Below are 21,782 nucleotides of genomic sequence, written 5' to 3'. Positions count from 1 at the left end.
CCAATTCCACCCCCCTCTTATTTCAATCGAGCCACCCAACCTTCCGTGCTCTGCCTCTTTCTCACTGGAAAATACGCTAGGCTCTCTGGTCACCTCCATCTCTCAGCTTACAGCTGCCATTTCACTTTTATGCTCTAAGATCTCCACCCCTCCATGCACCTCTACTCCCTCCCAACTTCCCCAGAGATACACCTCGCCCCCTCACCCCAATACAGCCAAGCTCAACCTTTCGTCTGCAAACGTCGTTAACTCACACAAGCCCTTGAACGCCACCCTTCTTCAACAGGCATACCCTAGCAGCCCCACTGTCTACACTATTCCGACCATCACCTCTGTCAGAACAAAGCGTCCACCTAAACCCTCCCGAGCACCCCCGCAAATGTACAATATCCCGATCACCTTTCAGAGCCCAAGTGCCCCCGTCACCAAAACAGTCTTGACAGAGCTGCGCTGTATGCTTCACAACTGCAGATCTGCAGTAAAACACAAACTTGAAATCTCCGACACCATCACCCTTCACAAACTTGACATGCTCTTCCTCACAGAGACCTGGTTCAAAGATACCTCTCACTCTATGTTTGATCTCCTAGTACCCACAGGTTATTCCATATTTAGGAATGACAGAACTGAAAACACGGGGAGAGGTGTTGCAGTCATCTTCAGAAACGCCCTCCAACTTAAGGCGTCTCCTAGCAGCTCCTCCCACACCTTTGAATGCCTTTCTATTGAACTTCAATTGCAACACCGTTCACCGCTCAGATTCCATATCATTTACCGCCCGCCTCGTAGTAGTAGCTCTTCGTTTATAGAAGATCTCAAAGACTTCATCAGCGACCAATACTCTCAAAGTGACAATCAGACCAGCGTGGTTGACTTCAATCTCCACTGGGGCGCACCGCAAGACTCCTCTGCGAACTCACTGGCCACCTTCCTCTCGGCAAATGATCTTATCCAACACTGCACTGAACCAACCGACTCTAAGGGCGCAATCCTGGACCTTGTTATTTCTAAAGCAGGCATGCTTTCTACTACTACCCCTATTTATGTAGATTGGTCTGACCACCACCTCATCCCATTCTCTCTTCAACTTTCACACTCTATAACTCTTGGCCAACCCAAGAGGGCCATCTCCTGGTTCCGTGATGCCAAAAACATTGATGTCGGTCCCCTCTGTGAATCAGCTTTGCTTTCACTTCCAAGGCTAGACCCGAACATAGCTGTTGACGATCTCACCTCCCAATGCCTCACAGTTCTTGCAGCTGAAATTAATAACGTCGCTCCACTTAAAAGCAAAAGGATAAGGCCCACTCCCTCAGCACCTTGGTTCAACAAATCCCTTCATGAGGAAAGGAAGCAGCTAAGAGTCCTGGAGAAGCAATGGAGGCAATTGCCTTCCACTGACAATTTAGCCTTGCTTCGCACAGCAAGATCCAAATACCACAAGCACATCTTCCTTGAGAAAGCGACGCACTTCAAAACCCTCCTTGATTCCGCCAAAAATAGACCCAAAAACTGTTCGATCTCATCAAGACTCCAAGCTGCTCTCCCCCAACCTCCAAGGTGGAGGATTCTACAAAGAGAGCAGCGGATTTCGCTATTTTCTTCGATGGAAAGGTGAAATCACTTGTGGATCAGGTTGCTCATCCTACACCTCCAGAGGAGCGCAAATCCTTAGCCATTTGGCAGAGCTTTGACCCCATATCTGAAGATGCCTTTCTCAAGTGCATACGCGAAACAAAGCCCTCCAACCATTCTCTTGACCCTATCCCCAGTGCCATTGCCTTTGACTTCTATACCCATTCCCTCTCCTATTGGACCACTCTGATCAACATCTCCCTCTGGCAAGGCTCCCTTCCTGTCTCCTTCAAAACTGGGCAGGTCACCCCTCTCCTGAAAAAGCCCACTGCTGATGCGAATGACCTCGACAACTTCCGCCCCATCACCAACCTTCCCTTTCTTGCGAAGATCACAGAAAGATGTGTAGCCAAACAACTCTCTCGTCATATCAAGGACAATGATCTTCTTGACAATTGTCAGTCCGGCTTCATCCAAAACTGCAGCACTGAAACAGCCCTACTGCAAGTGGTTGATGATGCGCTGAGGATACTCGACTCAGGGGGGTCCAGTCTGCTAATTCTCCTTGACCTTTCCGCAGCCTTCGACACTGTTAATCACAACACCCTCCTCAATATTCTTCAACAAAGAATGGGCTTGGAGGGCACTGTGCTTAAATGGTTTGCATCCTTCCTCTCTGACAGATCTCAAATGATCAAAATAGCGAACAGTCTTTCTTCTCCTGTGGCGGTGGGTCAAGGTGTTCCCCAAGGCTCTATACTTGCACCCACATTGTTCAATCTCTACTTAGAACCACTGGGAAACCTCCTAAGCAAATCCGGGATTCACTATCATCTCTATGCAGATGACACTCAACTCTACCTCAAGGTTGCCTCCACTCATGACCTCTCCATCCTAAGCTCCACTCTCGACTCCATTCAAAACTGGATGTCATCTCATCAATTGATTCTGAATCCCTCCAAAACTGAATTCCTCCTCTTCTCCTCCTCACTCTCTCCTCCCCCGGTTCAATCATGAATGGATCAGATGAATCTACTCAACAATAAACCCATCATTGTCGACAGCGCAAAATCCCTTAGTGTCATTCTAGACAAAAAACTCAATCTAACTCCCCACATCAATTCTATTGCAAAATCTGCTTGCTACCAACTGCGCCTTCTTTGGGGAATCCGCCGCTTCTTCCCGGAGCAGGACCTTATAACCCTGGTGCAATCGCTGGTCCTTTCCAGACTAGACTACTGCAATTCTCTTCTTACTGGCCTCCCCAAATCTCACCTGTCCCCACTTAAGTCTGTCTTCCATTCAGCAGCTCATTTCATTTATGGGGCCAAAAGAAGCGATCACATCACACCGATGTTATCCACCCTCCGCTGGCTTCCCTTCGAGGCTAGAGCTATCTACAAGACCGCTTGTATCACCCACAAAGCCTTGCACTCCTCCTCTCCCCGCTACCTGGCGAATAAACTGAAACTCTCTGGAGGCTCTAGACCTTCACGCAATGCGGAGAATCTACTGCTTGAACCTCCCACTTTCAAGAAGGAAAGAACAATGGCCCAATCCTTTTCAGGCAACGCAGTGAGAATCTGGAACTCGTTTCCGCCTCAGCTCCGGACCACCGCCTCCTCCCAGGCCTTCAAAAGGGACCTCAAAGTTCTCCTCCTCCAGAGACACCTCCAAAAGTAATTCACGTCCTCTTGCTATTTGGAGGAAGACTTCCCACTACTGATATTTTCTACTTTCCATGACCATGGAAGTGCCTTCCCAGTGTTTGTCCTGTGGTTGGAGTGTCTGCCTTTTTGCAGTGTTCTCCATGTACTTGTGTTCGGTGCCCTTTTGTAACATGCACACACCACTTTGCCCTTGTAACACACGGTTGCTACCTCTCACATGTTTTTACCTTTGATACTTGCACAAGTGCCACCTTGCCTATGTAACGCTTGTTCTTGTGCCTAGCACTTATTGCAGTATTATACCTCAAATTATACTCTGTTTTCTCTTATAACTACACACTTGTCACTTTTCCTTTTGTGCACTTTTGACTACCTCGTGTATTTTTGGTTGCTCACAACTTTTACTACCTCAAATATTTTGTTTGCTCACAATTATCACTATTACCTTTACTACCTCATGTATTTTTGGTTGCTTACAATTTTTACTACCTCAAGTATTTTGTTTGCTCACAATTGTCACTTTTACCTTTACTACCTCATGTATTTTTGGTTGCTCACAATTTTTACTACCTCATGTATTTTGTTTGCTCACAATTGTCACTATTACCTTATGTAAGTAACGTATGCGTTTGTAATCTGCTCTTTTGTAATGTTTCTCATTATATTTCATTTCTGTTCCTAATGTGAAGCGCTCTGACGCCTTCAGGTAAAGTCCGCGCTATATAAAAATGCATAAATAAATAAATGTCGGAGCTATTGGTGTGAGAGCTCAGGTATGCTGCCCAAATGGGAACTTGACTGAGACATAGGAAAGTTTAACCCCTTCGCTGCTGGCCCGTTTCCGCCGCTGTGCGGTAAACAGATGAACAGGGGCGGGCCATGACGAACCCCAGCCGTCATCAGCACACGAGCACCGTAGTGCATGACTGCTGGGGTTCGTCATCAGCATGCAAGGGGTTAAACCTAACCATATAGACACAGCTATTAATGCTGGATAGTCTGATAAGGTGTTAAACTAGGAACATTATGAAACCAAATGAATTGTAAAATCTCCATCTAATTTAAGTAGGAAGAAAATAAACATTTTCTCTTCCGAAATGCCAAATGAGTCTGTTAATGAGGTTGCGTAGCTGCAAAAACTATATAAGGAAACCATGACTCCCTCCACTATACTAGGGCAATAGTTCTTAACATGTGGTACTCGGACCCCTGCGGGTCCGGAAGGCCAACTCCGGAAGTTCGCTTCAGTTTTGTGAAATTAAATATTATTAAAATTAATAAATTAAAATATATATATAAAGCATATACACATAAAGAATATACAAGAGTATACAATATACAAGAAGAAGAAACCAAATATTTCTATATTTGAGCATTTGTTTTGCGTGTACTTGTATTTATGTATATTGTTTTAAGGTTCAAATCATAGAAATTGGTTAGGCCACTGGTCCCTGATTTCCAATAATGACTCAGTGGGGAATCTTTAGATTCTATTAATGATTCTTTGGAGGTCCATAGAAGTCAAAAGGTTAAGAACTGTTGTACTAGGGTAACAGGTATTTAAGAAATTAGAGAGAAAGAGCCCACTCATATTCGTTAAATAAAAACACTTAAAACAAGAAATACTCATTTTGATTTGTTGGACTTAGCCCTCTCTGCAGGGTCACCCCCACAACCTTTGCCTTCTTCACCCTCCTGCTTTCTGAATTCGATTTTGCTGGCCTTAGGGCTCTGCACTTTACCACTGCTAACCAGTGCTAATGTGCTTGTACTCACCCCCTAAAACAGGGGAACATCACTTACAACGCATTTTTTTAACAACGCACTACCATTACATCGCAACCATTAAAACGCATACCATTACAACGCATTGCGCTGGGGGGCGCTCTAGGATAGGGAATATATTTAATTTACTATCCAACACCTTCCCTGCTATCCACGGGGACTGGAGTTGGAATAGTAAATTAAATAATTCACTATCCAGCGCCTAAAAGCATTATGCGTTGTAATGGACTGCGTGGTAAAAACTGCGTTGTAAAGGCATGCGATGTAAAAGCATGCGTTGTAGTGACACCAATCCCCTAAAACATGCCAAAATTGGCTTGCACCCACTTGGAACATTTTATTTACCTATTGGTCCCTAGTGAAGCTGTATACCATATATCCACAGCCTGTAAATTAATTGCTGCTAGTGGCCCTGTAGCACGTATTTTGCCACCCACTTAAGTACCATTGAGTTGGGTAATAATAAACTTCTGTTATTTAGCGCCAAGATACCCTTGGGTATACGTGCGCTTTACAAATACACATGTAGGGTTGCCTTTTAAAACACGTCACAGGCCTGCCATTGTAGCCTGAATGCAGTTTTTTTTTAATGAATAATTTTTTTATTTAGTTTACAGTAGGAAAACACCAGCCAATCCGCACCGTAATACAATGATCGAGGATTACGCACACAAATTCTCGTTACCCAATATACAGACATTGATAAAGTAGAGATAAAACAAACAGTTGGACCCCCCATAACTAGACCCCACCCCCCAGCTACTTCCCCCAAATTCTGTGATATTTCTTGGGGCAGCCACATGCCGCATACATAACCTTCTCTTGGGTGGCGCACCAGTCCACCCCATCCCGCCAGCGTCTCACTGTTGAGGGTTCGGGGCATTTCCAGGAGGCTACAATGTCTCTCTTGGCCACCACCATCGCTGTAGTGAAGAACAACTTTTATTTGTGTGACCCGTCTAACCCAGCAGTGATGCCCAGGATTGTGTGCTTAGGAGTGTGTGGAACTCCCCACCCAAGAACCTCGGAGAGTTCTTCAATGCCTTTTCAGAATCTCGTTAGGAGGGGACAGGCCCAGACCATGTGGAGGAAGTCAGCGGGTTCATGGCCACATCTGGTACAGGCTGAAGACGGGCTAAGACCAGCACGATGAAGGCGCACAGGTGTAAGGTCTGCGGCATGTAGATAGGAGAGCTGCACCAAACTCAGCTTAGCAGAAGCGGTGACTGTTCTGGGGGCCATAAGGGCATCTCGCCAGTCTTCCTCTTCCAAGGGGCCCACCCAGTCTTCCCATTGCGTCCGCAGTTGTTCCAAAGAAGTCAGGGTGTTGTTTATCAGTGTGCGGGAAAGGCCAGCCTTCCGCAGGTCCCCGAACATAATCTGGGCTTCGGGCGGGCTGTGGTCTGGCAGCCGCGTACCCGTCGAAAGATGTAGGCGTAGGGGGTGTCGCAGCTGAAGATAGTGAAAGAATTGCGAATGGTGCAGCGAGTACCTGGTTTGGAGATCTTCGAAGGAGCGCATGTGGTTCCCCACCCAAACGTCTCCCAGATGCGTGATGCCCATGAGGTCCCAAGCTGCAAAGCCCTGAAGCCCGGTCACCTCCTTGAGCCAAGTCCCGTGCCACAGGGGTGTGCACTGAGTCAGTGTGCATGTCCAGTGGGTGTGCCGCCCGCCAACCCAGTAACACAGAACGCGTCACCTCCAGAAGGTGTGAAGAAATCGGAGCCCCATATAGGAAGGATTGAATTTTGGCGAGGCTCCCCAATAGGCTATAGGCCGGATCGGACAACCCCTGTTGAACAAGTCATGGATGGAGAGAAGTCGCGTGGCTAGGTAATATAGATAAAGGTGAGTCATCCCCAAGCCTCCGTCAAACAAGGGGATCCTGCAGGTGGTGAGCGCTAGCCTGGACCTACCCTTCCCCCATAAGAACTTGCTAGTTAGGCCATCAAGTTCACGGAACCAGGCCATGGGGAAGCACATGGGGGTGTTCTGAAGCATGTAAAGGAAGCGGGGGAGCACCATCATCTTAAAGAGGGCCACCCTCCCCATGGAGTTGAGGGGCCTGAATGCAGTTTTAAACTGCCAATTCGACATAGCAAAATAAACCCCTTTCCAAGCCTTCTACTCCCCGTTTCGTACATATACATCTGAAAGAGACACGTTAGTGATAGATTCCTTACCATAGACTATCTATCCCCAGGCGTCAGACTGTATCCGGAAAGTTTTCGTCAGCAGTACCCTTGTGCGTCGGAAGGTGGCATTGTGCGGCTTCGCGTTCATTATTGGCATCGTATGGGTCGAGATGACGTCATAGAGACTACTTGGGCACCACCCATGCGCGCTGACGTCAGTTCTTTCTTTTTCCACGCCAGCAAGTGCAGATCAGGTTATAGCACGTACCCTATTCACTTTTTGACTAGACTTTTGAGACTTTTGTCTTTGACTCCTGGTGCCACAAAGGGATGCCTGGATTTAAATCCTGCGAGCCTGTCTCCATACGATGTCGGTGGCCGACCCCCATGGCGTCTGTCTCTACTGTCTGGAGCGTGACCATGACTCCCAGTCATGTTCCGACTGTCTGGCCATGGCTCCGAAAGGTCTTGCGGGAGCGGTCCCATAAGCTGCTGGAGGCCCGGCAGTCGTCTCCGGGCCGTGCAAGGTCCAGGGGTCGCTTGAGGAACCGCTTGCGGAGCCATCGCCATCGCAGCCCAGGGCCGAAGTCTTCACACTCGGATTTGAGTAACAGACGTCCTAAGAAGAAGTCGAAGAAGCATTTCCGCTCTCTGACGTCCCCGCGTCGGTCTCCAGACGCGAACAAGGGGGTACCACTCCGCAGCTCCTTTGGAGCCTGTGAGTCCCGCGGCCTACCTTCCTTATCTGGGTTCATCTGCGACTCCTGCCCAGGTGTAAGATTTTCTTGCAGCCATGGACCGCCTCTTCAGGCCTCGGGCTCCCGCCGGCGCACCTTCCGGCCCCGCGGTCCCAGTTGAGGGCCCTCCTTTGCCGGCGGGTCCGGTGCCGCAGGGACCTCTGCCGGTAGCCTTGGCCCTGGCGCCGCCCACGGCTCCGATCCCGGCAGTGCAGTGGATTCCGTTCGTTCCACGACTGCCCTTGTTGTTCCCGGACATTTTTGCTCCTGGTTGGGACCCTAACTGGGACACGGAGCCGACCAGTGTTGACCGGCGCCATTCCCCCATTTGTATTCCCCTGTGCCCCCCCACCGCAGCCTGTTTCACTCGCAGTGCAGGAAGGGGACAACTAGGAGGGGTCTGAGGATACTCTTGCACAGCAGTGCGGGACAGAAAAGGAATGGACAGAAGAGCTAGAGGATGCCAATGGCTTTGACCTCTCCTCTGACCCTGGTTTTCTTTCTCCTCCTGCTGTGACTATGGAGGAGGGCGCCACATACACTGTGGTGCTCTGTAGAGCAGCTGAGGCCCTTGACCTGTCTACAGTGACCCTCAAGACTAATCTCCACACTGAAGTACTTCAGCCGGCGTCCAAAGAGCCCCTGCTTCTGTTCAATGAGGCATTAACTGACGTCTTGATGGGCACATGGTCTAGACCGGCCACAGGGGTTCCCATGGATAAGAATGTGGCTTGGTGCCAATGCCTGGCCCCGGGTGACCCTGCTTTTCTGTCCACCCTCCCAACCCCTGAGAGCCTGGTCATCCAGGCCTCCACTTCCCAAAGCGCATTCCCTACTGCTCCACCGGATAAGGAATCCAAAAAGCTGGAACAGTTGGGCAAGAAACTGTTTTCATCTGCCATCTTAGGGCTGCGTTCAGTGAACACCGCATGCATATTGGGCTGCTATTCCCATATGGTGTGGGACACGGTTACGCAGGTGCTGCCTCCGTTTCCAGAGGAGGCTCGGACAGCGCTTTCCCAAGCTGTTGCTGAGGGGAAAGTTTGCCATTAGGTGTGGACTGGACACCTGGACTCACTGGATAGGGCAATTTCCATGACGGTGGCCCTCTGTCGTCACGCCTGGTTGCGGTCCACTGGTTTTTCGGGGGATGTTCAAAGTTCTCTTATGGACATGCCCTTTGATGGTACTCGCCTAATTGGGAATGCCAGAAACCGGTCCTCGGAAGCTTGTTTCCGGTCCAGGGAAGACATGGCTTGGCAGTTCGGGCTGGACTGTTCCCATGAGGCACAGGGTCAGACTGATTTGCATATAGCCATGTCTGAACTGGGGTGGCAGAGTGGGCTAAAGAACGATGATGGATTAAACCCAGATCTTTTGACTGGGTGTGAGTGTTTGATTGATTCAGATGCTCCGTCCATCACCACCCCCTTTTGTACCGTAATTGGTGATAAGGCAGATAGTGCGCTGGAGCGTTTTAAGGACTCCCAGGCTACGGCCAAGTCCTTAGGTCTCTCCTCTACCCACCCGCCCACATCTGCTTTTCGTTCCTTTTGTGGCCACAGAAGGGGCCCTCTGATAAGTTCGTTCAGCCAGAAGCCTGCGCAGGACCAACCTCTGCGCGGCCGTGGTTCCTGCCGAGGCAGGGCAGGGGGCCAGGGTGCGGGTCAGTCCACCTCCGCTCCCAGCATCCGCCTCAAATTCTTCCTAGTCCGAGCTTTGGGGCAAACCCACGCCGGTGGGCGTCAGGATTCGCCATCACCTTCCTCACTGGCACTCGTTACCTCGGACAGGTGGGTGCTGCAAATCGTCCAAAGTGGCTACTCCCTCCCCTTCGAGAGTACACCTCCAGCCATGCCATCTCAGTTCCACTGCCCCCTGTTGGGGGACCATTTTCCACTTCTCCTGCAGATAGTTGTGGCCCTCTTGACCATTCTGGTCCCCAAGAAAGAGAGAGGGCCTGCTTCCCATCTTGGATCTCAGGAACATCAACTGCTTCCTCCGGAAGGAGAAGTTCAAGATGTTGACTCTAGCTCAGGTCTTGGTTGCCCTTGACCCTGGAGACTGGATGGTAGCGTTGGACTTGCAGGACGCTTATTTCCACATCCCCATCCTGCCGCCCCACCGGCGTTACCTGCGGTTCACGGTGGTCCAAGAGCACTCTCAGTTTGCCGTGCTCCCCTTCGGTCTTACCATTACCCCTCGGGTGTTCACGAAAGTGATGGTGGTGGTCGCAGCTCATCTGCGCAGATCAGGGGTTTCAGTTATTCCCTATCTCGACGACTGGTTGTTGCAGGCAGGCTTGCCCCAGGCAGTCGTCTCCCACCTCCAGACTACAGCCGACCTCCTGGGTTCTCCATCAACGTGCTGAAGTCGCACCCGAGTCCCTCTCAGAAGCTCCCCTTCATCGAGCGGTTCTGCTTTTGATGTAGTTTCGGGTTTATCCTCCCGAGCACAAGTCCGGGATATTCAGGCTATGATGCCGATCTTTCAGCCTCTGTCCCGGGTTTCAGTCAGGATGACCCTCCGGCTCCTGAGCCTCATGGCCTCTTGCATCCTGCTAGTGTAACATGCCAGATGGCATATGCGGGCTGTGCAGTGAGAACTGACGTTCCAGTGGTCGCAGCGGGTAACCTGTCCGATCACGTCCAGATCTTCGAGGGCACTGCACAAGACTTGCAGTGGTGGCTCACGAATCCTGATTGGTCCATTCCCCAACCGGTGCACACAGTGGTGACGGATGCGTCCCACCTGGGAGGGGGCGGCCACATGGGAGAGGCAGAGATCAGGGGCCTCTGGTCTCCAGTGGAGTCCCGGCTCCATATCAACCTTTTGGAGCTTCGGGCGATCCAACTTGCACTGAAAGCATTCCTTCCCTCTGTCCAGGGAAGTGTAGTGCAGGTGTTCACGGACACCACCACCACTGTGTGGTATTGCAACAAACAGGGCGAGTCTGGGGTTGTGGACCCTATGTTAGGAGGCTCTCCGCCTCTGGACATGGCTGGAACATTAAGGCACTACCTTGGTGGTTCAACACCTGGCAGGTTCTCTGAATGTCAGAGCGGACAAACTCAGCCGTTGGTGCATGATGGATCACGAATGGCGTCTCCACTCGGAGGTGGCACAAGGTCTCTTTCTGCAGTGGGGAGAGCCTTGGTTAGATCTATTCACCACCGAAGAGAATGCACAATGTCATCAATTCAGCACGTTGGAATTTCCAAGGGGGCACTTGCTCTGTGACTCTTTTCGTCATGAGTGGAGCTGCGGTCTGTTGTACGCCTTTCCACCTGTACCACTTCTGCCAGAGTGCTGAAGAAGATTCAGCGCGACCGGGCCCAAGTCATCCTTGTGGCTCCGGATTGGGCACGAAGATACTGATATCCCAATCTACTCAGCATGGCGATCGCTCCCCCGATCCGACTGCCTCTTCGGGAGGATCTTCTGTCACAGCCAGGGGACGGTTCTCCACCCGAAACTGCCCAGACTCCACCTACATGCGTGGAGCAGCGAGAGTTGACAGCTTTCGACCTTCCTTCCGAAGTCTGTGACATTATTCTGGCAGCCAGACGTCCCTCCACTAAGATGGTATACTCCTGCAGGTGAGACAAATTTGTGGCATGGTGCACAGCAAAGGCTGTGGATCCCCTTGCTGCCCCTCTTTCCGAGGTCCTTCTGTTCCTTCTCTTTTTGGCCCAGCAGGGCTCTGCTCTGGGCACTATCAAAGGTGATCTTTTGGCCACTTACACCGTTCTACGGCTTCCAGATCAGTCTTCTCTTTTTAAGTCCCCAATTGTTAATTGCTTCCCTGAAAGGCATTAGACACACGCTTCCTCCCGTGCCCTTCATAATGCCTCATTGGGACTTAAATCTTGTCTTCACTTATCTGATGTGCGCTCCCTTTGAGCCACTTCATAACTGTCCTTTACATCTTCTCACTCTAAAAGACGGCTTTCCTGGTAGCTATCACCTCTGCCAGATGAGTGAGAGAGCTCCAGGCTCTTTCTTCTAAACCTGCTTTTCTCTCTTCTTAACCAGACAAAGTGGTTTTAAGGACTCGTCCTTCTTTCTTGCCAAAGGTTGTCGCGCCCTTTCACATCGGGCAGACCATCACTTTGCCCACCATCTTTCCGCCTCCCCATACTTCAAAAGAAGTAGAGAGGCTCCACCGTCTGGACTCAAAACGTCCGCTCTCGTTCTATCTGAAGCGCACACAACAGTTCCGGGTGGATGACCAACTTTTTGTTGGCTACGTGGGCGCCGAAATAGGTCGGGCCGTGCACAAACGGACCATCTCTCGGTGGGTCGTTCTCTGCATCAAAGCCTATTACTCGTTGGCTAAGGAGGAGCCTCCTGTGGGGCTGCGTGCCCATTCTACCAGGGCAACGGCAGCCACTACTGCTTTAGGAGTTGGCGTTCTCTTTGAGGACATCTGTCAGGCAGCTACGTGGGCCTCGCTGCACACATTTACCAAGCACTACTGCCGTGACAGTCCAGTCAGGAGAGACGGGTTCTTTGGCCGTTCGGTTCTCCGAGACTTTCTGTTGTGATTTTGGTTCATACACCCACCTCCAGGGTAGGTATTGCTGGGGTATCTATTCTAAGGTAAGGAATGTATCACTAACATGTCTCTTTCAGATGCACAAGTTACTACTTGTGTAATGATATATCTGTAAGAGACATAAGTTAGTGATAGATTCCTAACCCCCCCCACCCATCTTCCCCGTTATTTAAACTGATTTCCAGGGTTAAGATCATCCTTTTTAGGGCCCTAGTTTCATGGCACCAGTGGTCAGTTTCTTGCATGGCTCGGTGAGCCTGGCGCGGAAAGTCGTGTACAGAACTGACGTCAGCGCACATGGGTGGCGCCTAAGTAGGCTCCCTGACGTCCTCTTGGCGCATATCACACCAGCGACGGACGCAGAGCCGCACGATGCCGCCTTCCGACGCGCAGGGATACTGCTGACCAAAACTTTCCGGATCCAGTATGACGCCTGGGGATATTCTAAGGTAAGGAATCTATCCCTAACTAATGTCTCCTACAGATATATCGTTGCACAAGTAGTAACTTGTGCGTTGCTCCTAAGTTAGGCCCTAAGTAGCCCAAAGGGCAGGTTGCATTGTAATTAAAAGTTGAGCATGTACTTTTAAGTTTTGCATGTCCTCGTAGTGAAAAACTCCTAAATTTGTTTTTCACTGCTGTGAGGCCTACCTCTCCCATAGGATAACATTCAGTTATCCTATTACATTTAATAAGTGCGAACATTTGCTTGGGAACTGGTAGGAATTTCATGTTTGGTGCTGGAGAAATTCAAATTTAAAATCCTCTATAATGGTAAAATTTAATTTAAAGTTGCATATTTGAAAATCCCACATTTAGAAAGTTGACATTTTACTGCTCTAGCTATTTGGTGCCTGCAGCCTGTTCAAAGGTCCCATAACTTGTGTAGTTGACAATTGGTCTTTGTATATACTCCAGACAGTCACTCAATAGAGGGATTAGGTGTGCCTGGATGTGCCATCACTGGCAGAATTGGGGCAGAGCGTTGCACAACCCCACTTGCAAATCAATGGGCTGTTCCTGCCTTAAGACACTAGTTCATTGTGCCTGCAGGCAGGCTGGATCCAGGGCAGGGGTTTATTTGACCTCCAAGCACTTCAAAAAGAATCTTAGAAACTACTACCTACCACAAAGGAATACAAATTGTACCCTCAGAGCCACTCCTCAGTTAACCTTAGAACCACCTAATGATGTGACCTGCTGTGTACTTCAAAGGACTGCTCTGTTTCATGAAGCCTGCCTTGAACCACCCCTCAGAGGCCTGCTGTGCTGTTAGGGACCTGTTCCATTTCTTGAACCCAAGACCACCACAGTGGCCTCCTGATCAGAGCCCCAGTGATAGAAAAGGCTTTTACTATCCACCATAGTGAGTGTTAACCCTCCAGATGGTGCCTTTTCAGTGCGGATACTTCCAAGTGGTGCTAAAGATGGCTATGTAGCCAGAATCCAACTGCCCTGATAACTGAGAGGAGACTGAAACCCACCTGCTCGCCGATCCGCTCAAGGTGCATCGCCAGTCGGCCTGACTTCTCAGCACCTCCTGCTACATTATTCTCCTCACCTGCAAATCTTACTCAGAGGTCATTCGCAGATCGTGGATCCCTTGTCGGTTATAGCTTGAGGCTATGTCCCGCTGGAGGTTTTTGACTTGGAAAAAAGAGACTACGTGGAAATCTTTACAGCAGCTTCTTCCAGAGCCCCCAATGATGTCGCCTCCTCCTCAGCCACCGCCTACAGCCTTGTCTTGCTGAACTTTACCATTTCAGACGATTTTTGGTAACATGTACAAGAATAAGCGCCTACCGGGCCCAATCTACTTCTTGTATCAGATATCCATTGCGGTCAGCCATAATTTTCAACTTTGACCCGGTCTCTTGCGACTAGATGTTTACAGTTGGTGCTTCGATCTTTTAGGCGCTAGTTTTTACCTTAAATGTAAATAAATTATTACTTTTCGTAATTTTGGTGTCATTTAATTTATTAACATTACTTTCTAAATTGGTGGAAAATGTTTCTTTTGTTGTGTTTTTACTTTATTACTGTTTGCATGCTGCATAAATACTTTATACATTGCCTCTGAGTTAAGCTTGACTGCTTTTGAGCCAAGCTACCAGAAGGTTAAATATAGGTTAATTTAGTGACTTTTGTGGTGCTCCCTGACAGGGATTGTGGCTATTGCTTGAGCAGGGTTAACACCCTACTCGGGCAACAACCCAATTTCTCACATGATTTCATTGCATTCACTGAAATTGTTATATCCGTTTTTTTTTTAAGTCAAGGGGTGGTTAGTTGGGATGGTTGATGGGTTTATCCTTTTTGTTCTGAATGTATGCAGTCAGATATTATGTTGTTATTGTTTCTCTTTTTATTTTCGAGAATTCAGCAAAAAATGATTAAAACCTAAGAATGCTGGATTAAATTGCTTAAAATCCATTCAACTCATGGGAATATTCGTGTATCTCTTCCATTAAGGAGCCATATGGTGATGTCACAGAGAGAAGACAATTAAGGGAGCGGCTCAAATGCAAAAGTTTTCAGTGGTTCTTGGAGACTATTTACCCAGAACTTCATGTTCCTGAAGACGCGCCTGGGAATTATGGAATGGTAAGGCGCCAGCATGATTCTTTTTCATTTTTAAATGCAATTGCAGGCAAGAACAGTATCTGTAGGGATCTTACCATCTTAAATTCAGATCCTAACAAGGCAGGTTGAGCCTGTAATCCTTGTTAGTACATTACATAGCCTCCCATTAAATTAGAAGTAGTAACATTGCTTAGAAACAGCAGAACTGTTGTATTAAATGCTGCATAGAAAACGTGTTATTGAAAATTAGATTTGTTTTTCTTGCAGCGAAGGGATTAATATTTCCTGTTCCTTTTTTAGGGAATATAATTTTCAAAGTTAGTGTGCAGTATTTTATCAGTGGGTACATTTTGTTCTGGTTCTTTCTAGCTCTGAGGGTAAACTCTCACCAACATGTTTTTGAAACAAAACAGTGCAGAGATTCTCATTAACCTTTTCAACTAGTGTGCAATTTTTCAGTACCGCCTGTGGACAGTTTCTTTATAATACTATTAAGGAGTACCTGGAGAATTGTTTGTATGCACTCTTCCTATGTGCACTTTGTACACCCATTGCAAGGCTCATTCTCTTGCCAATCATTCAAAGGGTGTAAAATCTGTGAGAAACCTTTCCTAGACCATAACATGTATGCAGGAACCCATTGTTCTATAATGGAGAGATCTGTGGCATCCCATACATTTAGGAGTCCCAGTTTGGTTGTTAATGTAATTTCTTTCCCTATTGCGTTTTGCAGTTGTCGTGAGACATTTTCCCAGAATCTTGATATGTTGGTGCAGCTCAAGTGATAGAATGTTGCCTCCTCCATATAGTGCAGAAGACAACATACCTTTTCCCTACACCCTAATTTAGTTAGAGTGGCCCATTTAAGTAAGTTCTATGAAAAATTTTGAGTTGAATGAGATGGTGTCTGAGTGTTTTCGCTGCCTCGCAGGGGGACATTAATGCTGTTTCCCCACACGATGTCTTCGAGCGACCCGATTTCTTCCTGCCAGTGATCACGGAATCTTGTAAGTGGCACGGGTAGGTTATTACAAGTTTTTGATAGGTCATGGATATGGCTTTCCTGTTCATGGGTTCGGATAATAGCCTATCTTTTGGTATGGATGCCTCCGATACCTCCCCCTGTGCAGGTATGATTGTGATAAGTGCAGGCCAGATTTGCATGTATCGAAACACCTCCTGTTGGGCTAGATCATATTCTTTTTGCAACTTTGAGAAATTGAGAATTTTCCCTTTTTTCCACAGGTCACCTACGGTGGAGATGCCCATGGTGTTTTACTTTTCGAATCCCGTTATGTGCCCAATGTGCCCAATTGTTGGGCTGACCAGAGTGGTGTAACTTCGGCTATTATTCCTTGCTACCCAGGTGTTTTGTTTGCCTTGTGCCAGATGTCAACAGTTAGAGCTGTAGGGCCAGTGTAGCGGCCTTTTCTGGGATTTCAGTATAGGGCCCCATTGTTTCCTTTCTTCCACAATGAAAGGAAACAAGTGCGGCAATGCGTGGGGTTTTGCCGTCCCATAGCAGTGTTCTTATTTCTCTGTCATTGTTTTTAAAATAGGCAACAGTTAGTTATACATTCCTTATCTTAGAACTACCCTCCGGCATCAGACTGGATCTGGAAAGTTTTTTCATCAGCAGTACCTCTGCACGTCTGCGTCGTTTTCCTCCTGCCAGACGTCCTGTCTGGCACCTGTTCCAGGCCCAACACGTGATTGGATGATTGCCCAACGCCACCGTCCAGCTCCGGGCGACCCCACTTTCCTCTCCCAACACCCCACCCCTGAGAGCTTGGTGGTCCAAGCCTCTACCTCCAAGAGCGCATTCCCTACCGCCCCACCTGATAGGGAATCCAAGAAGTTGGATCATCTTGGAATTTGAATTTAAAAACATTTATATAGCGCACTTCTACCATGCGGTTTCTTGGCGCTTTAGGATTGCGAGGGGGGGTAGCAGGAGTGGAGGGGGATCAGACCTTGTAGGCTTGGGAGAAGAGCAGCGTTTTGAGACCCTTCCGGAACTCAATGTAGGAGGATGTCATGCGGAGTTCCGTCGGGAGGGAGTTCCAAAACACAGGAGCAAGAACTGCAAATTTTGTTCCTCCGGCCCTTTTCTTTCTGAAACGGGGGGTGGTTAGCAGGGCCTGGTGGGTGGATCGAAGCTCTCTACCAGGCAAGTAGGGTTTGATGGCGGAGCAAATGAACTCCAGGCGGTGCCCATTTTGGCCTGAAAGGTGGTACAGCCAAGTTTAAACAAGGCTCGCTCTTTTACCGGCAGCCAGTGCAGTGCCTGCATTAGGGGAGTGACTCGATGGAATTTAGGCAAACCGTAGATCAGGCGGACGGCCTGGTTCTGCACTATCTGTAAACGGTGAATGGCGTAGGCTGGGGCGCCATTGTAAATGATGTTGCCGTAATCAAGGCGCGAGAGCACCATAGCCATCATTATGATCTTTAAAGCAGGTAGAGAGAAAAAGCGAGAGATCTTCCTGATAGTTCTAAGGGAAAAAAAACAAGAAGAAACAACCGAGTTGACCTGTGAGTGTACAGAGAGTGAAGAATTGAGAAAAATACCAAGGGTTTTGACCTTGGGGACTGGGAGCGGGGGAGCACCAAGTGAGGAGGGCCAGTGGGAGGGGGACCAGGGACTGCAACCACCTCCAGTCAAGACTAACTCCGTCTTATCTGGGTTGAGTTTGAGGTGGTTGCAGTTCATCCAGTCCTGGATGAACAGCATGACGGACTGGACGTTCTGGGAGGAGGAAGAGGAGTGGGAAAGATTAAAGATTAGCTGGAGGTCATCGGCGTAATTGAACACCGTGACCTCGAGCTGCTGTAACATAAAAATAAGAGGGTAGATGTATAAATTAAACAAAAGAGGGGAAAGTGAGGAACCTTGGGGAACTCCACATACAACCTTGCGAGGGGCAGCGGTGAAACCAGCTAGGTGGACCGCCTGAGCCCTATCACTCAGGAAGGAATCAAGCCAGGCGAAGGCCAGGCCCTCGATGCCCGCCGCCTTGACACGGGTGAGAAGGGTGGAATGGTCCACCGTGTCAAAAGCGGCGGACAGATCTAATAGGATGAGGGTCTGCGGACGATTGGTGTCGATGCCCTCGCGTAGGCTGTCCATCACTGAGGTCACCACCCTCTCAGTGGAGTGAAGCGGGCGAAAGCCCGCCTGCCTGGGAGAGAGGCAGTGGTTGGTTTCCACATAGGTGCTCAGGGTGCTGGTCACGTGGGTTTCTAGAACTTTGCCCAGGTAAGGCAGGAGGGAGATGGGACGATAATTAGAGGGGGAGGAAGGGTCAGCACCAGGTTTTTTTAGAATGGGAATGATAGCCGCGAATTTGTGAGCAGTGGGGACCGCTCCATTACGGAGCGAGTCGTTCAGAAGTGTGAGGGGAGGAGTGGGGCAGTTTAGGAAGATATCTCTTAGGATGTGAGAGGGGGCAAAGTCAAGAGGGGAACCTGACTTTACCTTTTGAAGCAGAGGAAAAAGCGTGACCTTGGTTAGGGGGGGAATGGAAGTGAGTTTAGACGTGGCAGCCGGCGGGGAAGGGTTGGTGAATGTGGGGGAAGGGAGGGGAATATTGGCTTTGATCTTTGCGACCTTATCAACGAAAAAATCGTTGAGTGAGTCGCAAAGTGGTTGGGAAGGGGGAATTGAAAGCCGCAGCTCTTAGAAGAAGCAAGTTCGTGTACTGTAGCGAAAATCTCCTTAGTTTGGGATTCCGCTGCCAGTATCCTGTTGGAATAGAACAGGGTCTTAGCCTCAAGGATACCTTGCTTGTATGCCTTGAGCGCGGAGAGATAGAAGGTTTTTTTAGAGGGGCAGTATTCTCTTCTCCATGCACGCTCTGCTCTACGAGCGGCCAGTTTCATTGCCTTGAGGCCAGGGGTGAACCAACGGTTAGCGGCGTGAGCTCGCTTAACCGTGATCCGCCTCAAAGGTGCGAAGTCCTCGCCGGCCTGGGTCAGCCAGCCATCAATAGTGGCCAGCTGGTCCGGGGCGTCGAGGCCAGACAGATCGGGACAGGACTTGGCCAGGGATGAGTGAAAAGATGGCATATCTGCCTTACCCCATTTCCTAACCCAGGTGTTCTTGGGAAGGGAAAGTTTGACCGCTGGGGCTAAGGCAAGGGAAAAGGAAATTAAAAAATGGTCCGACCAAGGGCAGGGGGATATGGTAGGAGAGGAGGTAGGGATATTCAGAGTCCAAACCTGGTCGAGTGAGTGGCCATGCACATGGGTGGGACTATGGACATGAGGGGTGAAGTTGAGGCTAGTCATGAGATCAGTGAATTCTTTAGATTGAGAGCTTTCGGCGGGATCGTTAGGCCAAAAGTTAAGGTCGCCCAGGACCAACACTGACGAGTTATTAACGACTAGTGTTGCAAGAATGTCCTGGAAGCAGGAGACAAAAGTGGGGGTGGGGTTAGGGGGGCGATATATAAGAACAGCAGTTAGGGGAGTCACCTGAGATCCAGCGCGGATTATCAGACAGTCAACTTCAGGGATGGGGGGGCAAGGAAGAGTCTGAAAGTGGAGGTCGGTGTGAGCTATTAAGGCCACTCCGCCGCCTCTTCTACCCTCCGGTCGATCTGCTCGAATGATGGAGTATGAGGGAGGGAGTGCGGCTAAGACATTAGGTAGGGAGTCAGCCTTAAGCCAGGTCTCTGTTAAGAACAGGAGATCTGGGTTGTAGGTGTCAAGATAGTCATATAGCTCATATTGATGACTGACAGCTGATCTGGTGTTAAGGAGCGCTGCAGTGGTGTTAAAGGTCGGCTTGTGAGGAGCGGAAGAAAGGGGAGGAGCAGGGGGAACAGTGCAGGGCAGAGAGAAAGAGCTTGAGATGGCAGCGGGGGCGATGAGCGCGGGGGTAGAGAGAAGGCATAAGCTTTGCAGCAGGCTGAATATATGTGGGCTGATGGTACCTGGAGACCAATGGGACAGGAGGTCGAGGGGAGAATATGTCAGCAGAGGGACATAAGGAGGTGCCCCTTGCCCCGGCCTGCCGCGGACGGGCGCAGACGGGCTGGACTCTGGCGTGACTCCGGCGCGCCTACGGCGCACCCGCTGCGCTCGTCCGCTGCGCTGACACATGGGGGGGCTTTTAAATGGAGGAGCAGCGTGGGGGGTGTGGCGTGGGTGGGGTTGGGCGAACCAGCCCAATCCGAGATGGCGGCCACTGCCGCTGGGAGCCTAGCGTAGTATCAGCTGCCAGCCAGCCCCGACCGAGCCCCTAGGAAGCAAAGTAAAGATTAAAGGTACCTGTGGATTTTCAATACAGGTAAGTTAGAAAATACAATATTTAAAATCTGAAGCGCGTCACCACTTAAATCTGCGTGACAGCGCGTTAAAAAACACAAAGTGCACAATCACAGCCCTCAGCTCCTGCAAGCGAGCCCACTGCCACCGGGCTACTCGCAATCGCTGGGGGGACGTTGAAATCACTCCTAAATGGAGGAGCAGCGTAGGGGGAGTGGCGTGGGTGGGGTTGGGCGAACCAGCCCAATCCGAGATGGCGGCCACTGCCGCTGGGAGCCTAGCGTAGTATCAGCTTCCAGCCAGCCCCGACCGAGCCCCTGCCAAGTGCAAACACGCTCAGGCCTATGGTGCAGTTCTTGTCCTCAAATTGCTGGTTCACAATGTCTCTGTTGAAAGCCCCAGTCCATACCACAGGAGCCAGCCAGGGAGTGAGAATCGTCACCTTTTTGTTTGGACGTTGAAAGATGTTTGAATTCTCATAGCGTAATCTGTAAAAGTATATGTCAGCAAATATGACTATAAGTGCCACAGAGAAGAAAAGAAGCGATAGATAATATCGTGTAGAGTTTTCTGTATACTTGTAGATGTAGAAGATGGCGGCAACAGCAACAATGGAGCGGAAAATGAAGATATCCATCACATATATGTCTGTGTCCCAGAACATGGTGGACCATAAATTGTGTGCATTTTCTCACCCTCAGAAGGATGGAAGGCTGCGTGGACCGACTAAGGCTGCGAGTTGAGGTATTGTCTGTTTACACCTAGATTTTGCTGAGCAAGTCTGCTCACCTTTCATCTACGGAAAACCCACCCCTGGAACCTGGATCTGGGGAAGAAGATTTTCTCTTCTGCCAGCTTAGGACTGCGGTTGGTAAACACTGCACGTCTATTGGGTCGTTATTCCCACTCCGTGTGGGATACAGCTGCGCAAGTTCTACCTCAGTGTCAGGAGGAGGCCCGGACAGTGCTCTCCCAAGTTGTTGCTGCCGGGAGGGATGCAGCAAAATTAGTCATCCGTTGTGGGCTGCATAGCACCGACTCTCTAGGCAGGACAATATCCACGTCCATAGCCCTTCGATGCTACGTCTGGATTAGATCGACTATATATATTTTGAAACATCAAGGGAGCCCAAAAAAGTCGACTAGGGACCTTGGAAAATTATTCTGAACAAACAGTGGTCCCCAGAGAAACAAATATAAGCAATCAATAAATATAGACTCAATCGTTGCTATATTAAATGGATGTATCCATCCGGACAGAGGTCAATTCTTTACTTGTTTGGCAATGTAGAAGATAGTACAAAACAATGCATAAAGTGGGGCACAGGCCTGTGCCCTACTTAGCCAATAGAGTACTGAACAAAGGGGAAACAGGGAGGACAAAAAAGGGCTCAGGCAAAGCTAAGGTTTGTTACAAACAAGGGATAAACAGTGTCACAAAACCAAATCGCAAATTACACCTTTACAG

General features: G+C 49.3%; 1 protein-coding gene across 1 annotated transcript in view; it reads left to right on the top strand.

The window, feature by feature from the left end:
- Positions 1–21,782, top strand: part of GALNT12 (polypeptide N-acetylgalactosaminyltransferase 12) — a 648,514-nt gene that overhangs the window by 561,273 nt on the left and 65,459 nt on the right. Inside the window, exon 7 of the mRNA XM_086965330.1 lies at positions 14,933–15,064. Coding sequence (XP_086821456.1) covers positions 14,933–15,064 — 132 coding nt within the window. The remainder of the gene's footprint in view (positions 1–14,932; positions 15,065–21,782) is intronic.

The sequence above is a fragment of the Lissotriton vulgaris genome, chromosome 4_1 (genome assembly GCF_964263255.1).
Source record: "Lissotriton vulgaris chromosome 4_1, aLisVul1.2, whole genome shotgun sequence".
Taxonomy (NCBI): Eukaryota; Metazoa; Chordata; class Amphibia; order Caudata; family Salamandridae; genus Lissotriton; species Lissotriton vulgaris.
The sequence above is the reverse complement of the archived record's forward strand: the minus strand, read 5'-3'. Positions and strand labels throughout refer to the sequence as shown.